General features: G+C 41.6%; 1 protein-coding gene across 1 annotated transcript in view; it reads right to left on the bottom strand.

The window, feature by feature from the left end:
* Nucleotides 1–21,266, bottom strand: part of CNTLN (centlein) — a 282,411-nt gene that overhangs the window by 236,338 nt on the left and 24,807 nt on the right. Inside the window, exon 2 of the mRNA XM_077817689.1 lies at nt 20,852–20,940. Within this exon, the coding sequence (XP_077673815.1) occupies nt 20,852–20,940 (89 nt within the window). The remainder of the gene's footprint in view (nt 1–20,851; nt 20,941–21,266) is intronic.

Genomic DNA, 21,266 nt, shown 5'->3' with positions numbered 1-21,266 from the left:
TGAAAAGATAGGTCCCTTAGAATTAAAATGAGCACTATACAGAGACAGGGAAAAGATATACAAAATACAGACAAGACACAAATATAAATATTTTTAAACACAAAAAACCTCCTAGCTCCTTTGCCCAATATGAACTTCTCTAGCCCTCGAACTTCAAGAATGTTAAATATTAACTCCAATGGTTCCAATATTAATTCCAGTTGGTTTAACTCCAATCCATACCCATGCACAAGTTGCTGCTAACCTAATAACTCTTCCTATCCCTTTCAGTTCTCGAGTTTTATTTAAACCTTGTCAATTCCAATTTCTATTCAAAATGCACTTTTACCCTCAGCTCTTCTTCCTCTCTCTCCATCTAATTCTTCCCAAATCTTCCAACCCACACTGACTTTTAGTCTCTCATCTACTGTCCTTTCTGTTTCCCTGCGTAACAATCACCCCCTTCCCAGACTGCTGGGCTATACGTCCGCTCTTGAAGCCAGGTGTGTTTGGTTTTAGACTTTTCCTGCCACACCACTGAGCAGATAGCCTGGCTGCAGCAGTAGCTCCTCCAGCAACAGCAGCAGCTTCAGTGGCGGAGGAAGGAGAATGTGGACAAGGAAGAAGAGGACAACAACAAGCAACTTCTACTACAGGTGCCGCTCATAGAGCAGCTTCACACGGTACAGTGCTGTTTCTGGCCTCAGGAAACCAGCGTTGACTGCTGGGAAAGGATCTCTCTGCAGATCCGGGATGACTAGCACTGGCGAGAGAATTTCAGGATGGCAAAGGCAATGTTTTTTGAGATATGTGCTGAACTAGTCCTGGAGCTGCAGAGGCAGCGTCAACATGTGGTACCCTATACCTATTGAGAAGTGGGTCACCATTGACATCTGGAGCTGGTTGCCCCTCAATGTTACTAGTCCATAGCCAACCAATTTGGCATAGGGAGATCAGCTGTTGGGGCCATTGTCATGCAGGTGTGTTGCAATAGGTTATAAAGCTTGGCTCAGGAGATTATTGATGGTTGTGCACAAATGGAGTTCCCAAATTGTATGAGGGCAATTGATGAGACCCCATCCCTATCATTTACCCTCTCCACCAGGACTCAGAATTCACAAACAGAAACGGGTTATTTCTCCAGGGTACTCCAGGGGCTGACTGTCCCCCATGGCAGGGTGGTTTGGAAAGGTCCACGTTGACAGGATCTTTCCGAACTCAGCTGTATTTATCTTAATGAAGAAAGGACAGTTTGCCCCAGGACTCCATAATGCTCCACATTAATACTGTGGAGATGGTTATCCTGGGAAACCCAGCTTATCCTCTGTTTCCCTAGCTAATGAAGCCATTCACAGGAGGAAGTACTTAACTACGGTTGAGTTGCTGAATGACAGTGGAGTGGGCATCTGGCCATCTGAAAGGAGGATGGAGCTATTTGTGGAATAGGTTGAAAAAAAAACTTGCCTAATTTTATAGCTGCAGGTTGTATTTTGCACAATATTTCTGAGAGTAAGGGAGAAAGGTTTATGATAGGTGGGAGGCTGAAGTGTAGTGACTTGATCAGTTGTTTGAGCAACCAACAATATGTCCACCAGAAAATGGAAACAGACAGGGTAATATTGTCACGGATTCCTACTGCCCTTACTTTGAGTCTCAGGCCTGAAAACGCGCAGCTGTACATCCAGCTGCTCTCCCATGGAGAAGAGGGGGGATGGATTGTGAGCAGCACAGTCTCTTTTATGGGTGGTAGAAGTAGCATATTGTGACTCTCCGTATTTTATCTTCTGTCTGTGCCTTGATATTTTTGTAAAAAATGATGACCTTGGCAAAATGTACGCATTTTCTGCGTAGAATGAATTGCTGACTCTTAGCCCTGGTCTACACTACGAGTTTAGGTCAAATTTAGCAGACTCAGATCGATTTAACCCTGCACCCGTCCACACGATGAAGCCATTTTTGACAACTTAAAGGGCTCTTAAAATCAATTTCTGTACTCCTCCCCGACGAGCAGATTAGCGCTGAAATTGACATCGCTGGGTCAAATTTGGGGTAGCGTGGACGCAATTCGATGGTATTGGCCTCCAGAAGCTATCTCAGAGTGCTCCATTGTGATCGCTCTGGACAGCGCTTTCAACTCAGATGCACTAGCCAGGTACACAGGAAAAGCCCTGCAAACTTCTGAATTTCATTTCCTGTTTGGCCAGCATGGCGAGCTCATCAGCAGAGGTGACCATGCAGAGCTCATCAGCACAGGTAACCATGCAGTCCCTGAATCGCAAAAGAGCTCCAGCATGGACCGAATGGGAGATATTGGATCTGATCGCTGTATGGGGAGATGAATCTGTGCTATCAGAACTCCGTTCCAAAAGACGAAATGCCAATATATTTGAAAAAATCTCCAAGGGCATGATGGACAGAGGCTATAACAGGGACCCGCAGCAGTTCTGCGTGAAAATTAAGGAGCTCAGGCAAGCCTACCAAAAAACCCAAGAGTTAAACAGCTGCTCTGGGTAAGAGCCCTAGACATGCCGCTTCTATGATGAGCTGCATGCAATTCTAGGGGGTGCCCTTACCACTACCCCACCCCGTCTGTGGATACCTACAAGGGGGGAGTCTCATGCAACAGGGATGAGGATTTTGGGGACAAGGAAGATGAGGAGCAGGAGGAGGAGACTGCACAAAAGGCAAGCAGAGAAACCGTTCTCCCTGATAGCCAGGAACTGTTTATCACCCTGGAGCCACTACCCTCCCAAGGTGGGCTCCCGGACCACGAAGCCAGAGAAGGCACCTCTGGTGAGTAAACCTTTTAAATATAATACATGGTTTAAAAGCAAGCGTGTTTAATTATTAATTTGCTCTGAAGATTTGGGATGCACTCGTGGCCAGTACAGCTACTGGAAAAGTCTGTTAACATGTCTGGGGATGGAGCAGAAATCCTCCAGGGACATTATTAAGGGGACATTCAGAAGTGGCCGTTCCTGCTGGGCTGTTTGCCTGTGACTGAAAAGAAATCATCCCCACTTTTAGCCACGCAGTGGGGGGCGGGGGGACCCATACACGCTGAGCTGTTCGCGTTTGGCTAGCAGGGATTGTCCCTGATACTAGTCTCGCGGTGGGAAGAGGGGTGAAGCGATCGTCCCAGAGAATTGGGGGGGGGAGGTTAAGTTGGGTTTGTGCTGCACGTAACCCAAAAACCACAGCCCCTCCTTTTAAATGGCCAACCCAATGGGTGCTTGGTATGGGAAAGGAGGGCGCTGGTGTTTCAAACTATTATCACGTTATGAAGGTTGAAGAAGCCGAAAGACACTGGCTTACTATGGCTGCCTGCAAGCCGAATTCTTTGTCCAGCCCTGCGTGTGTGATCTTTCACACCAAACCGGCAGGCCCTCAATATAAGAGACAAAATACGACCTTGTACTGAAAGCACATGTGCTATGTAATGTTAACAGCTTGGTTCACCGTGAAAAAGTCTACCCATTGTTCTCTAAAATGTGTCTTTTTAAATACTACTCTCCCTTTTCTTCCTCCCGCAGCTGCAAATGTTTCAGTGCTCCTCCTCTCATCTCTGTCCCAGAGGCTAACACAGATAAGAAGGCAAAAAAAGAAACGTACTTGCGATGAAATGTTCTCTGAGCTCATGCAGTCCTCCCGCACTGAAAGAGCTCAGCAGAATGTGTGGAGGCAAACAATGGCAGAGTCCACAAAAGCAGAAAATGAATGCGAGGACAGGAGGGACGAGCAAGATGAGAGGTTGCGGGAGCAAGAGGAGAGGTGGCGGCAGCATGATGAGAGGAGGCAGGATGCAATCCTGAGGCTACTGGGAGATCAAACTGATATGCTCTGGCATCTGGTGGAGCTGCAGGAAAGGCAGCAGGAGCACAGACCGCCGCTGCAGCCCCTGTGTAACCGCCCGCCCTCCTCCCCAAGTTCCACCCAGATGCCCAAGAATGCGCGGGAGGGGGGGAAACAGGCTCTGGACACTCCACCCCAGAGGATTGCCCAAGCAACAGAAGGCTGGCATTCAATAAGTTTTGAAGTGCAGTGTGGCCTTGTCCTTCCCTCCTCCACCACCCCACCCGGTGCTTCCCTCTTCCCCCACCCCTCCCAAGCTACCTTGGCAGTTATCCCCCTATTTGTGTGATGAATTAATAAAGAAGGCATGAATTTGAAACAACAATAACTTTATTGCCTCTGCAAGCGGTGATCGAAGCGGGGAGTGCGGTTGGCTTACAGGGAAGTAGAGTGAACCAAGGGGGTGGGTTTTAATCAAGGAGAAACAAAGAGAACTGTCACACCGTAGCCTGGCCAGTCATGAAACTGGTTTTCAAAGCTTCTCTGATGCACAGCGCACCCTGCTGTGCTCTTCTAATCGCCCTGGTGTCTGGCTGCCCGTGATCAGCGGCCAGGTGATTTGCCTCAACCTCCCACCCTGCCATAAATGTCTCCCCCTTACTCTCACAGATATTGTGGAGCACACAGAAAGCAGTAACATCAATGGGAATATTTTTCAGAGTAGCAGCCGTGTTAGTCTGTATCCGCAAAAAGAAAAGGAGGACTTGGTACCTTAAAGACCAACAAATTTATTTGAGCATAAGCTTTCGTGAGCTACAGTTCATTTCATCGGATGCATGCAGTAGAAAATACAGTAGGGAGATTTTATATACACAGAGAACATGAAACAATGGGTGTTACCATACACACTGTAACGAGAGTGATCAGGAAAGGTGAACTATTACCAGCGGGGGGGAGAAGGGGGGGGAACAAACAAACTAACAAACAAAGCTTTTGTAGTGATAATCAAGGTGGGCCGTTTCCAGCAGTTGACAAGAACATGTGAGGAACAGTAGGGGTAAAACATGGGGAAATAGTTTTACTTTGTGTAATGACACATCCACTCCCAGTCTTGATTCAAGCCTAATTTAATGGTGTCCAGTTTGCAAGTTAATTCCAATTCAGCAGTCTCTCGCTGGAGTCTGCTTTTGAAGTTTTTTTGTTGTAATATTGCGACTTTTAGGTCTGTAATCGAGTGACCAGAGAGATTGAAGTTTTCTCTGACTGGTTTTTGAATGCTTTAATTCTTGACGTCTGATTTGTGTCCATTTATTCTTTTACGTAGAGACTTTCCGGTTTGGCCAATGTAGATGGCAGAGAGGCATTGCTGGCACATGATGGCATATATCACATTGGTAGATGTGTAGGTGAACGAGCCTCTGATAGTGTGGCTGATGTGATTAGGCCCTACGATGGTGTCCCCTGAATAGATATGTGGACAAAGTTGGCAACAGGCTTTGTTGCAAGGAGAGGTTCCTGGGTTAGTGTTTTTGTTGTGTGGTGTGTGGTTGCTGGTGAGTATTTGCTTCAGGTTGGGGGACTGTCTGTAAGCAAGGACTGGTCTGTCTCCCAAGATCTGTGAGAATGATGGGTCGTCCTTCAGGATAGGTTCTAGATCCTAGATGATGAGTTGGAGAGGTTTCAGTTGGTGGCTGAAAGTGATGGCTAGTGGCATTCTGTTATTTTCTTTGTTGGGCCTGTCCTGTAGTAGGTAACTTCTGGGTACTCTTCTGGCTCTGTCAATCTGTTTCTTCAGGTCAGCAGGTAGATATTCTAGTTGTAAGAATGCTTGATAGAGATCTTGTAGGTGTTTGACTCTGTCTGAGAGGTTGGAGCCAATGTGGTTGTATCGCAGAGCTTGGCTGTAGACAATGGATCGTGTGGTGTGGTCTGGATGAAAGTTGGAGGCATGTAGGTAAGTATAGCAGTCAGTAGGTTTCCGGTATAAGGTGGTGTTTATGTGACCATCGCTTATTAGCACTGTAGTGTCCAGGAAGTGGATCTCTTGTGTGGACTGGTCCAGACTGAGGTTGATGGTGGGATGGAAATTGTTGAAATCATAGTGGAATTCCTCAAGGGCTTCTTTTCCATGGGTCCAGATGATAAAGATATCATCAATGTAGCGCAAGTAGAGGAGGGACATTGGGGGACGAGAGCTGAGGAAGCATTGTTCTAAGTCAGCCATAAAAATGTTGGCATACTGTGGGGCCATGCAGGTACCCATAGCAGTGCCACTGATTTGAAGGTATACATTGTCCCCAAATGTGAAATAGTTATGGGTGAGGGAATATTGGTTTCGCTGAGCTCTAACCGAGTCAGTAAACTGTGCCAGCGCACTTTTAAATGTCGTAGAATGTGCATTTGGACCATTCTGCACTTGCTCAGCGTATAGTTGAACAGCTGCTGACTACTATCAAGGGTGCCTGTGTACGGCTTCATGAGCCATGGCATTAAGGGGTAGGCTGGGTCCCCAAGGATAACCATAGGCATTTCAACATCCCCAACGGTTATTTTCTGGTCTGGGAATAAAGTTCCTTCCTGCAGCTTTTGAAACAGACCAGAGTTCCTGAAGATGCGAGCATCATGTACCTTTCCCAGCCATCCCACGTTGATGTCGGTGAAATGTCTCTTGTGATCCACCAGTGCTTGCAGCACCATTGAAAAGTACCCCTTGCGGTTTACATACTGGCTGCCAAGGTGGTCTGGTCCCAAGATAGGGATATGCGTTCCGTCTATCGCCCCACCACAGTTAGGGAAGCCCACTGCAGCAAAGCCATCCACTATGACCTGCACATTTCCCAGAGGAACTACCCTTGATAGCAGCAGCTCAGTGATTGCGTTGGCTACTTGGATCACAGCAGCCCCCACAGTAGATTTGCCCACTCCAAATTGATTCCCGACTGACCGGTAGCTGTCTGGCGTTGCAAGCTTCCATAGGGCTATCGTCACTTGCTTGTGAACTGTGAGGGCTGCTCTCATCTTGGTATTCTTGCGCTTCAGAGCAGTGGAAAGCAAGTCACAAAGTTCCATGAAAGTGCCCTTAAGTATGCGAAAGTTTCGCAACCACTGGGAATCATCCCAGACCTGCAACACTATGCCATCCCACCAGTGTGTGCTTATTATCCGGGCCCAGAATCGGTGATCCACGGCATGAACCTGCCCCATTGCCACCAGGATGTCCAAATTGCCAGGGCCTGTACTTTGAAAGAAGTCTGTGTCCATGTACTCATCACTCTCGTCACCGCACTGTCGTCGCCTCCTCACCTGCTTTTGCAGGTTCTGGTTCTGCACATACTGCAGGAAAGCGCACTAGGTGTTTACAATGCTCATAACTGCCACAGTGATCTGAGTGGGCTCAAGTCTTGCCGTGGTTTGGCGTCTGCAGGACAGCAGAGTTGCAGTGGAAGCGGAGGAAGACAACCATGACACCATGACAACGGATGCCACAAGAATAGATATTTATAGAGAATGACGAGAGGACCTGAGAGATTGATTCACGAAAGCAGGAGAGCAGAGTTGCAACGGAAGCGGAGGAAGACAACGGTTAGCACCGTGCACATTTCCTGAGGAAGAGCACACGTACCCAGGAGCCCATGACAGACAATATGGAGAAACTCGCTATTGAGACAATAGCAGCATAGCAAAGTTGCAGCAGAAGTGGTGGATGACGACGGTTAGCGGTCCTACTGCACCATCTGCTGAAAGCAGTATGGCGTCCACACGGAGAAAAGGCGCAAAACGATTGTCTGCCGCTGCTTTCACCGAGGGAGGGGTGACTGACGACATGCACCCAAAATCACCCGTGACAATATTTTTGCATCATCAGGCATTGGGAGCTTAACCCAGAATTCCAATGGGCAGCAGAGACTGCAGGAACTTGGGATAGCTACCCACAGTGCACCGCTCCATAAGTCGATGCTAGCCCCGGTAGTGAGGACGCACTCCGCTGACTTAATGCGCTTAGTGTGGACATACACAATCGACTGTATAAAATCGATTTCTAGAAATCGACTTCTATAGTATCGACCTAATTTCATAGTGTAGACATACCCTTAGTGAATGAATTTTAAAGTTTTTTATTATTAAACAACAGTATATTATATAACAACCAGTATATTCTGTTTGGGTTTCCCATTGTACCTTGGAAGTTGGGGAAGTAAGAGGGGGTTGAGAATTATGTTCCTGGTTTGGCTTTGCAGTTTTGCTGTGTTTTGGAGGTGCTTAGAGTGTGGATAAGTTAGTCGGGGGCATGGGGGAGCATGGTGGATAGTAATCCCCTCTACATCTCTTTTAGGCTGTCCTGACTCTCAGTGGTATTTCACTGAGCCTGGTGACTAGGAGGAAGAGAATGGCCTCCTTCAAAAAGGCAAAGGGGAGACTAGTGAGATACACTGTGAAGTTATTCACCAAGATGGTCCCCCCAGAAGTGCTGCAGGAGTGGAAGGCAACTGGTAAGCTATATTGGAGGGAATGACCATGCACCCATCCTGCATAATGTCTGGACCAAAATCAAGCGATTTCTCAGCTTTTGATTCTGCTTTCGCTCCCCTGAAGACATGGTGAAAGTGCACAGAAAAATAGATAGGATTCTGCACTGATTGTCTGAAGCATTTACTGTTCCCCATCTTTATGTAAGCCTGTGAAAAGCCATTAAGAGCTTTACTATGCCTAATGTAAATATTTTTTCTTGTAGAAATGTGTGTTACACGGCATTTATATCTCAGCAGGGAGCTGTCGTCCTTAGTACCTGTATGGACATGCAACACCATGTCTCCCTCATTTACACTGAGAACACTAACCAAACTTCTTTTTCCTGTAACCACTGTCTCAGTACTGTTGAATTTTGCACAATTTAATGTTTTTGTTGTTTGATTATGTTGCAGAAGGGGAAGGGAGGTCGGGTAGAGGTTGCAGCTGCTCCATGGTGCTGATGGCCATTTTGAGCACGGTTAACTGTGGAGAGCTGGGGGTGTTCAATAGGCAGTACGCTTCAGGAAGGGGGAAAGAACATAGACAGATGGGTATGTGCCCTTACTGGCATGGGTTTGAAATAGGATGACGGTCGCAGTTGTAATATGAGACAGAAGCCATGTGCCTGACCAGAGCAGTTGTCATTCTGAAAATGGGTGGGTGGGTTGGGAGGGCGAGCAGACAGCATGGGTTGAGAGAGAGGAAGAGGCTCGAGACTTGGAAAGGCTCTTAGCTCACAACAGCGAAAAATGGCTACAATCCTGGGGCACCTGGAACACAAGTTAGAACAGCAATATAGCATTACAGTAAATTGTAATGATAGATACTTATGTGACAAGGTTCCCACAATAGAATCTGTGCCTCAGTCCCGGGCTGGGTTTCTGGTTGGTAATCAGGCTCACTTTGTACACAGCTTTCGTCAGGGTCCTGAGTCACAAAGGGATCCTGGCTTTCTGGGGACAGCTCTTCATTGGCCTCCTCTCGTTCTTCCTCCAATGACTGGTGATGTTCATTCTTGGTGGAGGGGCCACAGAGGAGGCGTTAGGGTCCACAACCTCTTTGAGCTCAGTAGTGGTGTAATTGCTCAAAATCCTGTCCAGTTCCTCAGGTTTCCACTTCTGGACCTTGCCCTGGTATCCTTGGTTTTAATGTAAGTCCTCTTGAGCTGTTTCCTCTTTTTTCAGCAATGGTTGGCCTCCCATTTGTGATCCTTGTAGATATCAGCTTAGCAACATCTCCCAAAAGATCTTTATTCTGGTGGCTGGCCACAGAGCTTGCTGCAGCAACACTTCTCCACAGATGTCAGGTCTCATCTAGGGCCTCGGTGTGGCTCTAACAGGCTGCTCAAGACATGTTGGAAGACTTCTGAAGTAATATTACAGCAATGCTGTTATATATGAATCCAAGAGCAAGCGGGCAAATTCTGGCCCTGTGCCAATTTTTAAGTGGGGCTGGAGGGGCATCTGATCAGCTGACTCTATGCAGTGGAGGACAGAGAGATAAACAGTCACCCACAAAACAGTGTGAAATAGCAATTGGAGGACTGCCAAAGTAGTACATGGCAACATTGTGCACACATGAACGCTATACCAATCTCTCAATTCAGACTGAACTTAATACACTTTGAAAAAGGATACCAGAGTTTGTGATAAATGCAGAGTTACTGCACTGTAATGAATTGTCTCGTGTATACAGGCATTTTCACACCACAGTTAGCAGTGAGCATTTTTAAAGGGTGGGGTAATTAACTAGTTTGTTCTAATAAAGCTTTGCAATCATAACTTGGAAATGGTATGAAAACATGATGGGTGGTGGTGGTTTTTCTAAGGTGAGCCCCAAAAGAACTCTGCAGCTTTTGTTTTTATTTTAAAGAGGGAATTAGAAGCAAATGAATAAAACAGCGAAGAATGATGCAAGAAAACAAGCTTCACTGGAGCACTGGAAAAGTGTGTGCACAGCTAATTCTAGTGTTTTATTGGTAGTCAAGTATTTATGAAGCCCTGTAACTTTAGGACAAAGCTGCACCAGAGAGATTTTTAAGAATGAAAAGTCTGGGATTAGACAGAGAGAGAAAGAATCCTTTATTATCACCATAAAGCAATTGTAGATTACATATATAATATACATACATACATACACACACACACACACCCCTGAGAGTCCAACTGCATCGCTAAAAAAATGCAGTACTTTTCCTAATCATTGGTTACCGGTTCCACAAATATAGCATCCCTTTAACAAAATGTGCAAGCAATGAGGTTTGTAACACAGATCCACATTCAATTTCACAAGTGGAAAAAAATATTTGTGTATAATTAATTCAAAATGTTAGGATTTTTGTATTCTTTATTCCAGCTACAAAGACAACACGAACCATAATCTTGGATAATGCCACAGAAATGTGCTTCAATTAGTTATCACAAATTACTAAAGAAGAAAACTACAACTTATTACAGTAATATAAACATGCAATGGATGTGAGCAGAAGCTTGCAGCATAAATTAAAGCCTTGTATGGAATTTTATCAGCAGCTCCTCCTGGCGGTATAGTATGACTTCCAATACTCATTACAGGGATGCTCCCAAAAGACACACTAGGTAAAACTACCGTATGCTACAGTACTATAGTATCTTTGGATCTCTTGCTGCAGTTTAAAGGATAAGGTTCAATTAGCATGACTAAAATAAGACTTGTTCTTTACAAAGGAAACAAGTATACAGAAAAACAATCTTCGTTGGGTCCCTTTATACATTTACAATCATTAAAAAGGTTCACCAAAATATGAAAAAAAATCATGCACTGTCAAGAAGTTGATGATGATCAATGACTGAGACAAACTCCTGTTTAGCTAATTAGAACCACTGATGAGCAATAATGATCTGAGCTAAGAATATTTGCAGACTTCTTTAGGATGAAAAATGGAGTGAAGAGAGGCTGTCAATTTATACAAGTTTTAAGCTCCAATCACTTTTCCCATGAGTACTACCTACTTAAAATTTTTAACATAGCTGTATTTAGCCACATGGATTATCCTCATTCAGCTTTCACCATCCACCAAAAGCCAAAAATCTGTGAAATTATTCTAAAGCATTAACTAATTTTTATTGTGTTCTGGCCCACACTATATATTATACGACATGACAGTATCATATTTTCTGGGGTTTGGCCCATTTTTAATGAGTTGTCAAAAATGAAATATTAGATACTATAAGGAAACATTTAACTATGAATGAGGTGTGAAAATAACACTTGCATTACAAAAGCCCACAGATTTTCAAAAGCAAAGCTCAGTGAAGTTTGTAAAATTATATTTCATAAAATAAACTTGCAAAGCGGTCGTAAAAGTAATAGGGAAAAGAAATATTTTGAATTCTACCATAGGTCTTTACTTGCATCAATCATTCAATTAACCATTCTTCTGAAAAAAATAAAAAGATCTAAGCTAAATAAAGATGTGCTATTTTTTACATTTAATGACAACAGGTTTAACTAATAAAAAGTCTGAGGCTGTTTATTTGGAGAGCTCTCCATAGTTGTATTGCTCATCTCATCTCGACTACCTTTCGGTCACATTTTTATAAGAGCCTATTTTTTATACTCAAAAAGAGCCCCTTTATACATTTTCCTCTAAATATCTAAGGAAGTTTGGAGACTCTGAATTGTGTGGTCAAATCATGGTTACATTCTCATTACTATTAATTTGGCTATCAAATTGAAAATTATGAAATGATTCCCTGGACATATAATTTTTTTAAAATTTTCGTTTAGAAATTGGAGGAGGGAGAAAAGAAACTTGAAAGGCTGCAATATTTCAAGCAGAACCTTGGGCCTGTGCAGCACCTGCAGCAGGAATTGGGCTTATGCCTAATTTTTCAACTGGAAACTTTATGGTGCCTTTCACTACATAGTAAGTGAAAGAGTTGAAAAAACAGGACTAATTAATTTTGCTATCCTAATAAATTTCTATTCCTCCTCATTCAGATCCTAGTAGTACAAAACCTAACACTTAACACTCAACCCAGATTTTATAATTGCCACATGCGCAATGAATTCCTTTGTTTTTAAATACTTAGAGAATTGTACTTCAAACTGATTTAGAAAATATGGGAGGAAAAAGAAATACATACTTGAATGCCATTCATGCTACATTTTTTAAAGAAAGGCCATTTATTTCTATAACATGATCACGTAGCCCTACTTGAATATTTCTTTACAACATGCAAAATTAAGTACATAAATCTTTAAGCAAAATCAATCTGATTGCAACCAAAACAGGAAAAAGAAAAATATCACACAATGAAATTCAATTATTTTTCATAGATTCTAAAAAAGTTATCAACTTATATGTGTATACTCCTATTATAGCTGTTACTTGTTCTGTTATCTATTTTACTGCGTGTTTCATAATGGAAAAGTATCATTAAAGAAACCAATTTTTCCTTTTACAAGTTCAGTGACTTTATTCAGTAGATGATTTATTACGCAGTCTGATTTTAATATATGCACATAGAAGACTCTTTACAGTTTTTATATTGAGAGTAGTGTGTGAAGCATGAAAATTGTGTCACATTTTGCTGTGAATAATTTTGCAAACATTTTTCATCTAGATACACAAGTCTCTTACAGTGTTCAAAAATATCAGCACTTCAGAACAGACTGTTTTAACATCTGCACATCACCAGGGTTTCCCCCAAGGATTTTTAAATGATGCCTGCTTGTGCTGAATAAAGTGCTAACTTGCACCTTGCATTTCAAACTGTGTCCTGAGCAGCCATCCAGTTGGTACAACACCAGCTGAATTCCCACAGGCTACTGTTCACTCAGGCTTGACTGCAATTATCATGTCAATATTTTGTGCTCCGATATGCAGATATGCACACGTGCAAGCTGCATAATACTTTCTTCTCCATGGAATGTTGACTTATGTTCAATGTTCTGAGAATTTTTAATGAAATAGGATATTAAACTTCCATCAACTATAGACAATCACAATTATTTGACCTTAGATGAAAAGGTTACAACCTTATAATCTATTATTCTGACCAATTTGCTGAGTGATAAGTGGGGAATCGAGTTAAAACACAAATTCTAATGTTAATTGTTTTAATAAATTCTCAAACATAGAAAGCAAAAAAATAGTAATGGTCCTTTAAAAGGGATGAACTGTTATTTCCTTCCTAGTCCTACTGTCATTCACTTCCTGTTTTCACTGTTTATTGCCTATTTTCACAACAATAGCATGAGAAGGCACGGAAAGACACCTGCATGTGATGTATTAGTCCTTCAAAAAGATGCAAGTTATATTGCTTTAAAGATTTTATTAATAAACATCAATCTAAACTATTTTACACATGCACCAGTTCAGTGATTACTGCGGTGGAAAACATCAGAGTTGTTCCTCACTTTCAGCAAATCTGCATATTTTGGATTCATAAGGAATCCAGCATGGCCTGATGCTTCTCAACCAGCTTCTTGACAACCTGTGATCATATATCCTAAATCCATGGTGAAATTTAAGGAAGTAACAAATTACTCCAATTGATTCTACTATCACAACTTCATTTGTTCCCAGATTAAGGCTGATCTTCTCTTCATCCATCTGATCATTTTCTTCCAGACATTGAGACATCTTGGGGATGACAGAGCTTGCATTAGTGGAGACAGAATTGCTCACTTAAATACTGTGTAAGGTATGTTGACTCTGGAGTCCAGATTTCTCAGAGAGATCTCAAACAGTGAAGAGCAGGGAAAGAATGCTGAGCCTTGCAAGACTCCAAGTGAAGAGAAGCAGGGATCCATGGGATCCATGCAATAGGAATAAGTTTATCTAGCATAATGCTATCCCATTTACTTCTATTAGGTCTTGTATCAGCACCACAGTCAATGATGTTAAAAGCCACTAAGGGATCTAATTGTATCTCCTTTAAGAAAAGGGGTCGGGGGGGGAATCAGAATGAATTGTTGGAAAAACTAATGTCAAGTTTTTGTGTACAGTAAATAAGAAAAGGCTTACATAGGGCTTCCAATCAAAAGGGGTTATACATATATTTTAAAATGTATAGCGATATTCCACCATTCTATGGACCCTAACTATATTTACTAAGTGCCTACGTGGATTGACCTGTTAACTCAGGACTTTTTAGCACCTTTATTCTTTTCTTTTTTTTTTTTTAAACACTTTTCCTTTTTAATTTTATCATCAAAAATAAATGTTTCAAAAGGCAAGCAAACTAGAAATAGCATTCTTTTTACATAATACAGAGATCAATAGTATTTAAAGTAGTTTGAAAGTACACTAACATGAGATATACTCTTACAATGGCTTGTTTGAAAATACCTGGAGGCTTTTACATATCCCAAAGGCTTTTCTCATTTGCACAGCAAAGATAATTTTTTGTTTGCATCTGAATATTAAATGGGGAATGTAGTTACAATCACCGAATAAGAACTGCAAAGAATGCTGAAAAATAAAATATCTTCTGTGTATTTCAGGAATTAACACTGCAGCCACAGTGAGGTCCCAGGTAAATTTTAAAATTTTTAGGACAGTTGAACTCCCATTTTGGGAGCATGAAAGCATTTTGAAATTGTAAAGTTAGAAATAATGGGAATCCTATTGTCACTAAAAAAAATTCCAACATGAAATGGAAACAAAAATATTGCACTTTTCCATGTAGGTCTGAGAAGTTGCTAGAACAATGTCATCTAACAATACAAATATACAATTACTTGATTGTAAGACTAGTAATTCCTGAAGTCTCAGCTACTACCAATTTATGCTTTTCATTTTCTTTTCATCATTCCATCTTCTTTGTATTGTGTGAGGTTGTAACTGAGTGCTTTAGCACCTTTAGACTTGCATCTTTTTAACCCTTATATTGTCATTACCTGCAGAAAAATTGCCTTCTTCATCCACCAATTTAAGGACTGAATCTCACTGTATGGCACTGGCAAGCTCATCACATCTTGGGTACGAGAGATATTCTTTCCTGACAGTTCTTATGATGTGTTCCAGGAAAGGAAATAAGTAGCTGTCCTGTGACCTTAGCTAAACTGTGATGAAAACTAGTACCTTAATGAGCACTGAAAGTTAGTAGTTGGCATAAATAAATTGAAAAATGAAGGTATGCAAACACTTATGCTATCCATGTTGTATAGCCCCAAGAATAAAAAGGTTGAACACATCTCAACCCTGAATCAAGATTTTCTGATTGTCAGATTTAATACTGCTCACTGATGCTTTTAGCATTTCAAACAAAAGAGGACATGTTAATATAATAATTCTCATGTGGAACCTGTTGCCTTATACCCATTTCTCTGCAGTGTAGGATTCTCAGATGTTGCTGATTAACTTAGTGCTTCTATTATTTGTTTATCTACTTCTGGGCCACAAGAAGTCAGAAGCTGTTGCAAGACTAGAGCTGTATATGATGAGAAAGTTGATTTGGAATTGAGGGGTGGGGGTGGGAGGAGGCCTGTGATGCGGCACGTGGGCGTCACACTGGCAATGAGGAGGTTAAGGAGCCTATGGACTCAACTTACCCTGTCCTCCTCCCCCCCCCCCCCACATCTGCAGCTAATGTCAGGCATATAGAGGGGAATTAAAAGGAGAAGAGCCAGCCCAGTTCGGACTGCCCAGTGTGACATAGAGGGCCATTGGAAAGGATTTACTCTTTTAGCACAGCAAGTCCGAACAGGAACAAACAGGGGGATAGGAGAACACTGGAGACTAAACCACAGGGGTTGCCCTGTGCCTGGGGGGAAAAATGAACTTTGAAGACTGTAAATAGAATGCAAGGACGCATTTTGTTATCCATTCACTGAGAATACCCCTTGAAGAGCATGGGTATTTCTGAACGCTTGGACCCTGGTTTGACTAAAAAGCAGCTAGCTCTGCACAAGACTGAATCCTTAGGGGAAAATCTACATTATTAAACAGGAAAGGTAACCATTGATAAATACAGACCCAGGTTTGCATTTTATGATTTTCTTTTATGTGTAACCAATTCTACTTCCACTTGCTATCCTTACTCAGAAAAGAAAAGGAGGACTTGTGGCACCTTAGAGACTAACAAATTTATTTGAACATAAGCTTTTGTGAGCTACAGCTCACTTCATAGGATGCATTCAGTGGAAAATACAGTGGGGAGATTTATATACACAGAGAACATGAAACAATGGGTGTTACCATACACACTGTAAGGAGAGTGATCAGGTAAGGTGAGCTATTACCAGCAGGACAGCTGTGGGGGTGAGGGGGGGGACCTTTTGTAGTGATAATCAAGGTGAGCCATAGATTACAAACCTAAATGTGGCAATTCTTCAACAAAAAAAAACTTTAAAAAAACAGACTCCAAGGAGAGACTGCTGAATTGGAATTAATTTGCAAACTGGATACAATTAACTTAGGCTTGAATAAAGACTGGGAGTGGATGGGTCATTACACAAAGTAAAACTATTTCCCCATGTTTATTCCCCGCCCCCCCGCTGTTCCTCAGATATTCTTGTCAACTGCTGGAAATGGCCCACCTTGATTATCACTACACAAAAGGTTCCCCCTCTACCCCCCGCCCCCCGTGCTCTCCTGCTGGTAATAGCTCACCTTACCTGGTCACTCTCCTTACAGTGTGTATGGTAACACCCATTGTTTCATGTTCTCTGTGTATATAAATCTCCCCACTGTATTTTCCACTGAATGCATCCGATGAAGTGAGCTGTAGCTCACGAAAGCTTATGCTCAAATAAGTTTGTTAGTCTCCAAGGTGCCACAAGTCCTCCTTTTCTTTTTGCGGATACAGACTAACACGGCTGCTACTCTGAAACCTATCCTTACTCACTATTTGTTAAATTTTAACCTTTGATAATAAACTTAAGATTTTTTTCACTATATCTCAGTGCTACAATATTATATAAGAGCTGACTCTCAGTTGAATCAAACAAACTTGTGTATACACTGTCCCCTGGGGGATAGCAAACCTGGTAATATCCGAGAGTGTCCAGAGACAGGGGGTGGATACTACAGTGGGGATACTTCACGGTGTGGTTCAGGGTGTACCTATTGTTAACCTGCAAGCCAAAGTAAGGGCCAGCAGAGCCCTGAGGAGATTGCTGGGGTGGCTAACTGACCGGTGGCATCAGGAAACTGACACCCAGTTAAGCAAGTCTCTCTGTCACTCTGGCAGGGGGGTAACAAGATAACTCAGTTCTGGGTACCCCTCTGAGAGTCTCACAACCAGGAAGGAAGAGAGAGCTCTGCTACTTGCTCAGCGAGGAAAACCAGCTTCCAGGTAAGACCCTGTGGAAGTTTGCTGCCTAAACAAGGTATTTGGTGGTTGGGCAACTAAGCCCAGGAAGACTATGAAGAAGAGGTTAGCCACACAGAGACAAGCCCAGAGCAGACTCCCACCAGTGAATCCATGGATGATCCTTATTTTGAAGTTCACTAGTTTTCCTAGACAGGGCTCAAGTGTGCCATAGCCAGAGTGCTACGGTACCATAACACCAGACCTGTGAGGTCAACACCCAACTATTAGGGACCTGCACTGGAGTGAGTCATTCCGACAGGCCACAAAGAGGCAGTGCCTAGACAACCCAGTTACAGGAGCAAGAAGAGGAAAAAGAGATTTATAGGTAAAGTTAGGGCTATACGCGATTGCTGGAGAGAGGACTGGCCCCTCAAACAAAAAAAGGATTAAAAAAATGTTTTAAAGAGTGAAAAGTCTCCCTTTATTAGGCGCTCTATAAATCAAAAACCAAAACCTCCATAATCAGGTGCAAAGCTATGAGTTTTATTAATCATATCTGCACTGAATGGGTATTCCTAGCAGTAACTCAACTTCCAAACCCTGCTCCAGGATCATCTGCAGTTATGCTAAGATCTGGGAAAAACGCTCCAGAGGCAATTGGAAATTCCATAATTCTGGCCAAGAAAATGGGGGAGACATATCATAAAGACATTACACACACACACCTTTGACATTCATACCTTTGAATTCACAACAGCAGTTCTACTGCATCAAACTGTTCTTTTAAGGAACAGAAGCAAAAGAGTGCACTTAGGATTAGAGAGGTGTATGAACAGTACTGTCACCACGCTTTTGCGTACGAAACAAAATCAGAATATGAGACTCAACAGCCAAAAATGGACAACACACATTGCATAGACCCAAAAAAAAAAAAAGAATATTCCAAAACACATTTCAATTTTCGACTCTAGAAAAATCAATAGATGCACCATAAAATAATATTATGGAATGTTTCCTTACCTACCATGCTCTTTTATTTTCTAGCAACTATAGAATATATAAAAGAATAACACATAGGTTTTTCATGATAGTAACCAGAGAACTGAAATAATAAATAGTAATAAAATATTGAATTTATATTAAAGTAACAGTCAAATGCCCCATTTAGGACTAGGGCTCCATCATGCTAACTAGGATGACAAATACATAATGACAGTCCCTGTCCTGAATCGCATACTAACAAATTTAAAATATGAGGCAACAATTAAGTGTGAAAAAAAGCCTAGGAAGAAAATTTGGAGGAAGGGGGGACAAGAGACTATAAAAGTGTCTGAACTATAGTTCAGTGTTTGACTACAATCTATACAACTCAATGGCATTTCCTAACTTTTGTGAGCTTGTCTTTGCCCTAAGTAACTTCCTTTTAATGCATTTTTGTATGTAATACACACACACTCCTTTTATAATTATAGGGCGAGGGACATACCCAACACCTATAGATAAGGCAGCCGAACACTTCTCATTATAGTTCCCTGTTTTCACCTTCTTATAACTTTACCAAACATCATGCAATCAGCTTTCAGTTTTCTGTGTTTGCTCTCTGCCTCAGATTAATATTTTTACATAAATAGTTTTTAGCAAAAGTGGTTCAGCCATTTCCAAGAATGAAGATAGCATTCTTCAGTTTTGCCAAAGTTAAAAAAAAGTGTGACTGTTTTTTTAATAGCTCTAGCACCCCTGGGATTTGGAATAAAACTTTACATTTGGTAGAGGAATAGTCCCGGGATCAGAGAAATATCTTCTGTCCTCATGAAAATATGTCCAGATTTGGACAAGCTATAAATCACAGAAAGTCATCATTTGAACATACACAGCAGAACTTGTTCTAGAATTACTCCTACATTTTCTGAATGTTCTAATGCAGCCAAGTTGCCTATGCAACATCAATTTATGTCACCTTGTCTGTATGCATTATTCTGTAGACTTAAACTATATGATCACATACTATTTTTACCACACAATCATTTCTTCTTTCAGTGCAGAGGATGGATGGCAAATGAGACAGAGTAAAACAGTGAGTGAGCTGTTGACTGTAGAACCCAGGCCATATTCACAGCAGATGTTGATGACTGGTGATTAGGGCAGGGAACTGCAGCAATCAAAAAGGGGTTTTGTGGTTAAGGCACCAGACTGGGGTGCACAAGAACTGGGTTGTATCTTGCTGTACCACAGACCTTCTACGTGATGTTGGGCAACGCACTTAATGCAAAATTTTTAGAGTTGGCCACTAACTGTTTTCCTTATTTTCTGGTTGTCCAACTTGAGACAACTCAGGCAAAATTTTCTTAAGTGATGAACACTCACAACTCTACCTGAAATCAGTGGAAGTTTCAGGTGATTAGAACCTCTATGAAAGTCAGGTCACAGCTATCTTAAGTTGAGCACCAACAATTAATGAACACTTCTTCTAATTTTGGCCTCAGAACGTATCTGTGTGGCTCAATTCCCCATCTGCAAAATAGGGATACCATACTTCCCTAGGTCACAGAAATAATGTGCAGATAAATTTATTAATATCTGTAAGGCAATCATATATTATGGTGCTAAATTCATTAATATTTTTAAGAACCGGATGCACTATGGTGATGAATGCCATCAGTAAATAAGATATTATTTATTCAGTACAGGGCTTGGAGACAGAAAGAAGTGTTGAACAGCTGCTTCTTTCACTTAGCACTGTCCATCCTGTCCACTGAATAATGCAGGGATCCTGTGGAAAAAACAGTATGTGATCATTTAATTAAAGACCATACCAAAATGCTTATGTACCAGGGAACAGAATTACAGTTGCACAGGTAACCTTAATTCTAGAATTACCTAATTTTTGAGTGCTTGATTTTGCAACCTAAAATTCTGTATGTCATGTATGTACATAGTATACAAAAACTGTCACTGACTATCATTCAATCTAGCCACCATTAGGAATAAAAACGAATAACACCAAATGAATCTGAGGGATGTGAGGATAGACTCCTTTTATATAAGATTAGGAACATTGTTCAATGCATAAGGAGCAGTCTGGATGAAAGCACAGAGTTTTAAAGTTTATTTAGATTTGCTTTTAAAAAAGCAACCTCTCTCAGGCTTTAAGGAGTCTTGACAAAGTTTAAAGATACCATTCTTACGAATTACAGGATCTAGATAATTTCAGAAGTTTAAGACTTTTTTACAATGTTTTTTTAAACATGAAACTATGTGGCATCAAACAGAAGAGATACCTAGCATATTTGATTTTAAAAAAAATCACACAAAGTCTTCAAGCTCACCTTTCCACCACCAAGCTGACTGCTTGTGTAAGATCTGGATTTGCCACCTGGAGGCGTTTCCACAAAGACCATACAAATTCTTTATCAGCCTTAAAAAGACAGAGAGAAATAAACAATACAAAATATGTATGTTTAGCATGTAACTTTTACAGAATAATGAACTATTAGTATGAATATTCAAAAGTTATATTATTAAGAACTATATTTTAGAGAAAAGTCCAGTGACTTCACTGCTCAGGATGACGTATTTACTTGCTTGTTTCAACAGAGATGTCCAACTCAACAAAGAAAAACCAATTTAAAAGTATTAGCGCAGAAATAGTAAAATAAATGCCAATCAATAAGTCTTCAATGACCGCTCTCACTCCTCCTTCAGTTCTAGGTATAAAAGAAATGCAATTCACTCCTTCACCAG

The sequence above is a fragment of the Eretmochelys imbricata genome, chromosome 5 (assembly GCF_965152235.1).
Source record: "Eretmochelys imbricata isolate rEreImb1 chromosome 5, rEreImb1.hap1, whole genome shotgun sequence".
In the NCBI taxonomy this organism is placed as follows: Eukaryota; Metazoa; Chordata; order Testudines; family Cheloniidae; genus Eretmochelys; species Eretmochelys imbricata.
Note: the sequence above shows the minus strand (reverse complement) of the source record. Positions and strands in the feature narration are given on the sequence as shown.